Below are 10,838 nucleotides of genomic sequence, written 5' to 3'. Positions count from 1 at the left end.
CCAAAAGCTGGCCGGCAAAGGGAAAGAGTCTCATTTTCTCAAGACTCGGAATTGACGAATCATTTACAGTCGCTTCTCCACTCCTTTGCGTTGTTCCTATGATCTACTCGTCCTTCCTCATCAATCTTCTTTCCATTTCAATCTACATAGTATGTGATTGATTGATCGATCAGGTTAGGTAAGGTCTGTGTGTTAGTTGTTTCTGATTTGAGACAAATCGTGCATTGTATGTTTGTACAATTGCAATGGCGTCGACGAATACGGCAGCGAGGAAACATGTTGATGAGATACGGAGGAGGAAGTTCTCCATCGGCGGAGAACTGAATCCGTTAACGGAGGATCTTCATCAGGCGGTTAAAAATCTCTCTGCGGAGCTTTACGCCAAGGATGTGCATTTTCTTATGGAACTAATTCAGGTATATGATCTTGCATGTAGTACTTGTTTAATTTATTTTTCTCTGTTATCATTTCAAGTAGAATATATAAGTGTTCAAACATGGTGTTTTCGCTGTACATATTATGTTTCCGCTCTGAATTCTGATTGTTCTGTCTATAAATGTTTATGGCGGTTGATCGGTCACTGCTTCTTAAATTTTAAACTTGATCACTTCAAAAATCTCTGAATTCTTTTGTAATATATATATTTTAAGAATTGTAAATTGATTTTAAGTTTTTATCAATTAAATAACCGAGTTAACTTGCTAAAAGTTATGGCTCTGTTCGTGACTATAAGCTGTTATTGGTTTAATGCTATTTCACAGAACGCGGAGGATAACGAGTATCCGGAAGGGGTTGATCCTTCTTTGGAATTCGTGATTACGTCCAATGACATAACAAACACCGGAGCTCCGGCGACACTGTTAGTTTTCAACAACGAGAAAGGATTTTCCGATAAGAACATTGAGTCGATTTGTAGCGTGGGACGTTCTACTAAGAAAGATCTCCGTAAGCGTGGTTATATTGGCGAAAAAGGTAACCTCTGATGTTTATTTTACTTTTGTACTCGTATTATTTTTTCTTCTGCATCTTGAATTTCTTGCAAATAATGGACAATGGTGCACATTACGTTGATGATAAATTGTAATTCGGTAATCTTTTTTTTTTTTTTTGCTGCTGACTTAATACTTAATAGGATCATCTATTAAAAATGACTATGGTTACATGATGATTGCGTTAATGTAATTAAAACGTTTTTAAATATTTTTGGATAAAGTAACTATGTTTGTTAGGTATGTGAGAAAAGTAATTTGTCTTCTTGGACATAGAGAGGTCAAAATTCAAGCTTGAACATCGATAGTGTGTTTGCCTGTTTGGACTATTTCTCTAACCACAACTTGTTCTAAACATCAACATCTTTTAAAATTCACGTTATTTTCATGTTATGAAAGGATTTTTTTTTCTTTTGTTGATGGTCCTAGAATGATTTGAACAAAAACTTCTGGCGTTTCATTTTTAGGTGTATCTAGGGATTTCAAAAAAAAATTCCACCTCAAACATTGATGCTTATGTTTGAATCACCGAATAATTTTTTTTTTGCATGTGTGATCAAGCTTGATATTTAATCTTAACCCAGTTCCGAATTGACAACAAGAAGCTTCTAAGCATGCATGCATAACAAAGACAATGTTGTTACATACGGGACTGGTGGAGTATTTTTATTTATCAAATTGGTATGGATGAGAGTGATTCACATAGAATGATTCATGTTAATACCACGACACAATTCAGCAGCCTCTATATTAAATTAACATTAGATGATTCTTAGTTAACAGGTACATGCCACATGCTTATGGATTTTTTTTTTTTTTTATTTCTGACCTCTGTTTTTGTTTGATCTATTATTTTCACTTGTTCTGAAACATTGTCTAATTTGTGATTGCAGGAATTGGATTCAAGAGTGTGTTTCTGATAACAGCTCAGCCTTATATTTTCAGTAATGGATATCAGATAAGGTTTAATGAAAAACCTTGTGAGCATTGCAACGTGGGTTATATTGTTCCTGAATGGGTGGTGGAGGATCCAACACTATCTGCCATTCAAAGTGTATATGGTTCTGCTACTTCCCTGCCTACCACAACTCTGGTATTGCCTCTAAAACCAGAGAAAGTCAAACCAGTCAAAGATCAGCTTTCCAGTGTCCATCCTGAAGTTCTCTTGTTTCTTTCTAAAATAAGGCGGCTTTCTGTCAGGAAAGATAATGAGGATCCTAGGCTCGACACTGTTAACGCAATATCTATTTCCAGTGAGAAAAACTTTTTCACATCAAAGAGCATGGACGCTGTTTCTTATACAGTTCATCTTACTGCTGATGCTGATGATAGTGATGATGAAGATGAAACAGAATGTGGGTACTACATGTGGAAACAGAGGTTTCCAGTGAAGCAGGAAAACAAAGTTGATGTTAGAATGGAGGTAGAGGAGTGGACAATCACCCTGGCTTTTCCAAATGGGGAAAGACTCAGTAGAGGTTCAACTTTGCCTGGCATCTATTCCTTTCTACCAACGGAAACAATCACAAATTTTCCATTCATAATCCAAGCAGATTTTCTGTTGGCCTCATCAAGGGAAAATATCCTCTGGGACAACAAATGGAACAAGGGAATACTCGATTGTGTGCCTCTGGCATTTCTAAATGCATTTACCTCACTGGTGAAATCAACAGAAAATGCTCCTGTTTCCAGTCTCCCAAACATGTTTAGGTTCTTACCTGTCTATGAGTCATCTCATCCAAAGCTGAACCTTGTCAGGGATGCCATTAAAGAAAAGCTGATGAACGAGGCTATTGTCCCATGCGAGTCACACACTGAACAGAAGTTGTTTTGTAAACCCAATGAAGTTGGCAGGCTGAAGCCTGCTTTTTGGAGCATACTCAAAAAGGCAAGGAGACAAGGTGTTAGTTTTTCCAATATTTCGTCTCATGGAGCATATCTTCTGGCTTCTTCGTTTGATAAAAGTGATTACAATGTGATTCTGGATTTTTTGGAAATCAAACCTGTAAGCCATGAATGGTATGCCAAATGCATTGGGAGCTCCAATCTTGTAATGGGTGTCTCAGAGGATGTTTATATACAGCTTCTGTTATTCATTGCCGGGAGTTGGGGGTCTTGTTTTTACAAGACCAACATGAAGAATACACCACTGATAAAGTATATTGGGCGAGATGGCAAGGTTGATGTAATTACTCTAGTCTCTGGTACAAACAAGCTGCTGGCTGCTGATTCTGATTCTGATTATTTCTCATGGTTGATAAACTGGAACACCGAGTTCCAGTGTTCACTAGGTAAATTTTTTCTGCCAAAAGTCACACAAGAAGCGATGCAATCATGTTCGAAGAAGACAACACTAGTGAAATGGCTTAAAGAGAAGGTGAAGGTTGAGTTTGTTAGTGTTTGTGAATACGCTGAGCTTCTTGGTTCTTCACTAAAAAGTAACAGCAAGCTGGCTGTGATTTATGCCCATTTCCTACACAACTCTTTACAAAAGGATTACTTGCGGATGTATGAAGTTCAGAATCTGTGTTGTGATATGCCGATTGTTGATAACTATGGGCAAGTAACCAGAGAGCATAGGGAAGTTCTTGTGCCTGCTAATGGAAGCAAATGGGTGGAGCTGATCGGTTCAAATCCTTGGAGGCAGCATAATTATATTGAGCTGGGTGAAGATTATACCCGTAGTATGACCTATTTTGGTGATGTCACATCAGGGAAAGAGCTTGTTTCATTTCTTCAAAAATATGTTGAAGCTTCTGATGTTCCTAATCTATCCCCCCCTAATGCTGCTATTCCTACTCTCTCTTCTCCTCTCACTAAAAAGAACACATTCTTGCTTCTAAAATGGCTACGTAATTTAAGGTTATCAGAGGTTAGTTTACCAAAAAGGTTTTTATCATCAATAAAAAATGGCAGCTGGTTGAAGGTTTCTTTGAATGGAAGTCCAGGCTACTGCCCGCCCTCTGAGTCATTCATGTTAGACTCCACAAAAGCGAGTCTTCTACAGAATGGTTCTGTGCTTGTTGATATTCCATTGGTGGATGAGAAATATTATGGTGTCACAATGAAGAAGTACAAAGATGAGTTAGAAACAATTGGTGTTAGGTTTCAGGATTCAGACGCCTGTAAATTTATTGGTAAGCGTCTCATGGATCTTGCAACTTCTTCACAGCTTACCAAAGACAATGTCCTTTCGATACTGAAGTTTATTGAGTATCTAGGAAAGCATTCTATCCCCTGTGGAGAGTTCATCAAAGTTATTAGAGAAAAAGAGTGGCTTAGGACAACTCGAGGGGATAAGACTCCTAGCAAGTCTGTTTTGTTCACTCAGGATTGGAATGCTGCTTCACAAATTATTGATATTCCGTTCCTTGATCAAGATTACTACGACACAGAAATACTTTCTTACACGAATGAACTTAATATGCTGGGTGTGGTTGTGAATTTTGATAATAGTTATCAGCTTGTTTTAGACAACCTCAAGTCCTCATCTTCATTGACTTGTTTGTCTCCTGAAGCCATGTTACTGATACTAAGGTGCATACAGAATTTGCAATCATCGGATAAGCTTGTGCAAGCGATTAAAAACAATAAGTGCTTGAAGACAAACTTGGGTTACAGATGCCCATCTGAATGTTTCTTGTCAAACCCTGAATCTGAATGGGGTTGCCTTCTTAAGGTCTTTGGATCATTCCCGGTTCTTGATGAAAAGTTTTACGGGAGGTCTATCTTTTCTATGTTGAACGAATTAAAGAACATCGGTGTGATGGTTGATTTTGAGGATGCCAGCAAAGAATTCTCCCGAACTTTCAAGCAACAGGCTTCGCTATCTTCAATCAAAAAAGAACATGTCCTTTCGTTTCTGCAATGTTATGGAAAGCTAATGAAACTGGAAATCAAATTTTCTTCGGATTTCAAGAAGTGCATACGAGAAGAAAAATGGATAAGGACGAGACTTGGTGGCTACAGACCACCAAAAGAGTGCATTCTTTTTGGTGCTGAATGGGAACCAATTTCTACAATCTCCCTGCTTCCCTTCATTGATGACAACTTTTATGGCAATGAGATCCATAACTATCACACCGATCTCAGGGGGTTGGGTGTTATCACAGATTTCAAAGATGGAGCCAAGTTTGTGGCTAATGGGCTTTTCTTACCTCAAGATTGCAGTAGTCTTACTCCTGCTAATGTTTACGCCCTTCTTGATTCTGTCAAGAAACTGAAAGAAGAGAGTGGAACAGATCTTCCTGCTGAATTCCTAGAGAAAGTTTCTCAAAAGAATTGGTTAAAAACCTATTTTGGCTACAAACGTCCTGATGAGTGCTTGCTTTTCGATTCTTCCTGGGATTCCTTGTTGAAACGCAAAGATGGTCCTTTTATCGATGAAGGATTCTATGGAACTCGCATTGGATCCTACAGAAAGGAGCTTAATGTTTTAGGAGCTATCACCGATTCCAACAAGGAATGCCAGTTGCTTGCTGGTTACCTTGAATTCCACTCCAACTTTGAAACAATTGGTCGTATCTACAACTACTTGTCTACATTTAAGTGGGAGCCAGTTGATGAAGACAGTAAAAGGATATGGATCCCAAGAGGAACTGACAATGGTGAATGGGTACTGCCTCAAGATTGTGTTCTCCATGACAAAAACAATTTATTTGGCGAGCAGTTGAACGTTTTGGAGAATTGCAAGTATGATGGCAAAATTTTGGACTTGTTTGCAAATACTTTGAATGTGAAGGTTCATCCCTCGATTGATGACTACTGCAAGCTTTGGAAGGCATGGGAAAGTTCAGGAAGCCAAATTGTAACACATAAAGAATGCTGCGCCTTTTGGGAGTTTGTGGTTCGAAACTGGAACCCAAGAACAGAAGATACTTTCGAGAACAACTTATCCAAACTCCCTGTTTTAGATCCTAATTCGAATGGAAGAATTTTTCTGTATGACAAGCGTGATGTCTTCATAGGTGATGATCTTTTCTTGACAGATCTCTTTACAAAAACCTTCTCTCGTCCCATATTCGTATGGTTTCCTCAGCCAAGTCAGAAAACCCTAACCCGGGCCAAGCTTGTTGACATCTACACCAAACTTGGTGTCCGGATCTTGTCCGAATCTGCACACAAAAACATATCTGATGTTGATGATGCTGGATTCGAGCCAGTGAATTTGAAAGAAAAGATCAACAAAGAGGGTTTGTTTAAACTCATTCTTGCATTTCTTGCTGATCCTAATCTGAAAATGGAGGCAGATAAGAGACATGAAGCTGTTAGCAGTGTGCTTGCGATCGAAGCTTTTGAGACACCGGAAAAAATGCCGGTCAGATACAGCTTGACTTTTTCATGTGGAGAAGTTGTGGATGTGGAGCCCAGGAGAATGATCCGTTGGGACAAACAGCACTCCAAATTATATATGCAGAAGATGGAGAGATCTTCTGGTCATAAGAATGTTATTGAATACGCTTCTCATTTTGCTGAAGAAATAGCAGAGGGAGTTCTGTGGGATAATGAAGAGCTTGTTCCAGATCTGTGTGAGCTCATAAGGTTGGGGTTTCTGTTGGAGTTTGATGAGGAAGCAGTTGAGTTCCTCATGAAGATCAAGAATCTGCAGATCTTTTTGGAGGATCAAGACTATCTTACTTCCACCTTCTCATCTTAATTATGAGGTATGTGTCATATTTGATGCTTCATATATTTTTACTTTATTCCTTCATTTGGTTAATTGGTTTTGCAAGTGTTTGATTTATCTGGTTTTAGATTTTTGCTCTGTTTTTAGATAATGCTTTATGCCTAATAGGAACACTTAGCCAGTAATGATATTTACATTCCCCTGATTTTAGATTTTTGCCTAATCTAATTTGATATAAAAGTTTTATTATATACACATATATTGTTTTTGTGCATATTCCTTGTTCGGTTAACTTTTTGTATGACTTGTATCACTCCTTAAATGATTTTCTTAATGCTTAAATTCTCGTTCAGATATTTTCAATTATCATATTGTAGATGATATTTATAAGCGCTATGTTTTATCATGATTGATATTCAAAACCTTTTCATACTGATGTTTTTGACATTATGTTCATATAAAACATTTGTTATAATTCAGTTTGGTATTATGTATGAATAGTTCGTTAGATAGTCTTGACTCTTGACATCACATAGTTCCTGTATCCTAAATATTTTACTCTATGTTTATTTTCTTTTTAAGCATTATATTTTAGATAATTCTCGCTTTATAGCAACTGATTTTCTTTGGTTGACCAGCTAATATTCTGATGTCAGTGTATGTTGCTATTTCCTGCTGTAGCTTTTTCTATACAAACTTTTGCATTCTGTAAAGTGGCAAGCAGTTTATTGACTAAGCTTTTACCACTCTAAGTTGCTTCAAGTGATTTTGATTAATCTTACAGAACAAATGATGAAAAATGGTTATCTTAATGGTAATACTTTTTCATGACTTCTTTCTAATCAGTCAAGATATTTGCATAGAACCAAAGATTGTGCACTACAAACAAAAAATGCCAATTAGTGACGACAACAAAATGGTCATTAACAATAGAAAGAGTTGTCAATAAGTGATTTAGTGACCAAATATCTGGTCGTCACTTTTCGTCACTATAGGTCCATATTTAGTGACCAAATATATAAGTGGTCACTAAATAGTGACTAAAATATAATGGTCACGAAACCTGTGACAACCGGTTTCGTCACTAATTAGTGAAAGTTGTTACTAACTTATATAATTAGTGACCAAAAAAAGTGGTCACTAAATAAATATTGTTAGAGATCCAAAAAAGTGGTCAGTGTTTAAGAAACTATGAGAAAAGACAAAATGCTATAATTGAGTTGCTATATATTTTTCATAGATATAATTGAGATATAATTGGATAGAATTTTCATAGATAGAAGTAGAATGTTATAAATAACATATCATCTAAAGTATGACAGTATTTCTTACATATAGATATCAAATTTTTACAAAACAAATATTTTAAAATTAAAAGACATCAAAATAAAAATAAACATTTTCAAGTGTCTTCATAGCCATCGAATTATGGTGCTTTGAGAATTTTCATGAACGGATGATCCCTTTTTTTTATCTGAAAACCAAAGATAAGTGAAATAGTTGCTTCTGCATTGACTATTAATGCCGCAAAAATTGTAAAAATTTAGGTCTTAATGAACAGACTCAAGTCCCTAAATCTCTTTATAAAGTTGTTATTTGTGTATTAAGTCAAAAAGAACTACTCATACATACACCTTATCCATTGGTGTAGATGTTTCTTTTTTTACTTAACGTAGAAAGAACAGCTTAATTGAGAAAGTGGGAACAAAACTCTCAACATTAATTTACATTTTCTTTTTGTTTCCTCAAATATTTTCCACATATCATTTCTTGACAAAACTTAATGGAGGCGAAAAAACATAAACAAGGCTTTATTGTCCTCATTAAACCATGTTATATATATATATATATATATATATATATATATATATATATATATATATATATATATATATATATATATATATAATTCAATAACAAACCTTGATTCTTTTAGTTGCTCATTTATTTAAGTTCTTCTGTAACGTCCGAAAAATACAACTAATTTAAAATTTTCAAAACAACCTGATTTTCACTAAATTGTTTACAAAAAGGTTTTCAATACAAATCATTTAGAGTATTCACAGAATCACATTGCTACAAAATCATGAGGAGCGGTACGATCGCGCCTTCGCCTTGCCACGGTCTCCTGAAGAACCTGAAAAACATTAAACCACAACTGTAAGCCCGAAAGCTTAGTGAGATACCCCCAAAATACCAACCACGTATACGCCCTTCCAGGCTGCGACCTTCCGGTCCAAAACATATAAAACATACATAACATAACAGAACATAGAACAACCATGCATATCGGGTCTACTGTGTGACTGGTCCGCCGTATCGGGCCTTCAGTCCACCGGATCCATCCTCTAGGTCTAGTCATGTCCTTCGAGTCTACAGTGGGGTTGGTCCGCCCGCATCGGGCCTTCAACCCACCTGGTCCACTCTCTGAGTCTACAGTGTGACTGGTCCGCCCGCATCGGGCCTTCAGTCGGCCTGGTCCACTCTCCGAGCCTCGGCACGTCTGGTCCGCCCTGGGTATCTTGGCCTATAGCACAAAGCAGGACCCGCCTCAACCCATCTCTAGTCCAAACAACCATGTGCACAAAACATACAATCATATAACAGTCATAGCCAACAAACTGAACAAACAGATCACATAGCATATCATTACCCTACCCAGGTTACCAACCTAACCGGTCACTACATATCATCACTTTATATATCGGGGAACTAACCTTAACAAGGTCTCCTAGCATGTACCATCCTAGCTACCATGATGCAGACACATCAAACAATAACATAATAACCATATCCGAATCTCAATCCAATAAAGGGCCGGTCTTGGTGCCTTAGACCCTGTTGATATAGTGAGGATAACTCACCTCGAAACTGCCGGCTGAAAGGATAAGATCCCGTTGCTCCGAACTCTGACACGAACTCCTCCACTGAACATCAAAACATACAACTCAATAAATACCCTTAATTACCAAAATACCCCTGGAAGACAACTGGTCAACCTTGGACAAGTCAAAGTCAACCCCTGACTGACCCTACTCGCCGAGTCAACCCGATGACTCGCCGAGTCCTTATGCTCAGAACTTCCCTCAATTAGCGACCCAACTCGCCGAGTCACCCCAAGACTCGTCGAGTCCAACAACTCTGAGTCCACTCGCACCCAACTCACCGAGTCATCCCTTGACTCACCGATTCATTGACTCAACCATAAATATTGGGACTTCCTCGACAAGACTTGCCGAGTCCAAATGGACTCGTCGAGTCTAAGGCTATCTTCAACCTACTCGCCGAGTTGTTCTTCCAACTCGTCGAGTTCTAGGCCATCTTCAAGCAACTCGTCGAGTCCACCCATGTGACTCGTCGAGTACCACCGGTCTGAATCCATACAGAAGCATCTCAGGCCATGCAATTGATCCAAAACATAGATCCAACCTCCTACAATCCATCCATCACGTAAAGTGGCAAACTTTATGTGAATTTAAAGAGATCTAGGCCTTATTCACCTTAGAACCAAGGTTTGGGACATGATAGCTCCATTAACAACACAAGAACAGGGGCTTTAATGCTCTTAAGATCTTCTCCACTCCAGATCTGAGGTAGCAACCTCAGATCCATACCCCAAACATCAAGATGCCACACAACTAAGCACCCCACACAACCCCAAAATGAGAAACTAGGAAAACACAACCCAAGAACGAAAGTATTACCTCCAAAAGATGCCTCAATAGCAACCAAACTCGAATCCAAGCAAATCCCTTTGATCCAAGCCACTTCTCCTTCAAGATTTCTTCAACCAACACCTCTCCAAGCTCTAATTTGCTCCACAAATGGACTCTCCACGAATTTAGGGTTTCTGGAACTCAAGGGGGGAATAAGGGAGGCTGTGGAGGGGCATAATGCTCTTTATATAGGGCTTAACCCCGAAAATTAGGGTTTTCTCCATACAGCACCTACTCGCCGAGTCCATCTTTGGACTCGCCGAGTAGGCCACTTGATACGCGACCATAGTCGCGACCTGACTCGCCGAGTCTATCCATGGACTCGCCAAGTCACCCTCTGAAACTTACACTTTTAGCCCTTCAACTCTACTTTTGCGATTCCGGGATGTTACATCTTCTCTTGGCATGTTCCAGCCTACAAAAGAATTTCTCATTAGAATAATGCGTAGTAGCATTGAGAAAAACAATAGAAGAGGCTCTGGTTTCACAATAAAAAATATACATAAA

The 10,838-nt window shown here is 38.2% G+C and overlaps 1 protein-coding gene across 1 annotated transcript; it reads left to right on the top strand.

The window, feature by feature from the left end:
- The first annotated feature begins 245 nt into the window (after window positions 1-245).
- LOC145045084 (uncharacterized) lies at window positions 246-6,811 on the top strand. The gene is made up of 3 exons (XM_078993434.1): window positions 246-416; window positions 762-972; window positions 1,883-6,811. Exons 1-3 carry the CDS (start codon window positions 246-248, stop codon window positions 6,643-6,645), a joined length of 5,145 nt encoding a protein of 1,714 aa, XP_078849560.1. The 3' UTR covers window positions 6,646-6,811.
- The last annotated feature ends 4,027 nt before the right edge of the window (window positions 6,812-10,838 follow it).

This window comes from Lactuca saligna, chromosome 5 (genome assembly GCF_052625555.1).
Source record: "Lactuca saligna cultivar CGN05327 chromosome 5, ASM5262555v1, whole genome shotgun sequence".
NCBI lineage: Eukaryota > Viridiplantae > Streptophyta > Magnoliopsida > Asterales > Asteraceae > Lactuca > Lactuca saligna.
Note: the sequence above shows the minus strand (reverse complement) of the source record. Positions and strands in the feature narration are given on the sequence as shown.

Coding starts and splice junctions, on each gene's coding strand:
- LOC145045084 (XM_078993434.1), top strand. CDS start 246: ATGGCGTCGACGAATACGGCAGCGAGGAAACATGTTGATGAGATACGG. Junction 417..761: donor TTCTTATGGAACTAATTCAG/GTATATGATCTT, acceptor GCTATTTCACAG/AACGCGGAGGATAACGAGTA. Junction 973..1,882: donor TGGTTATATTGGCGAAAAAG/GTAACCTCTGAT, acceptor TTGTGATTGCAG/GAATTGGATTCAAGAGTGTG.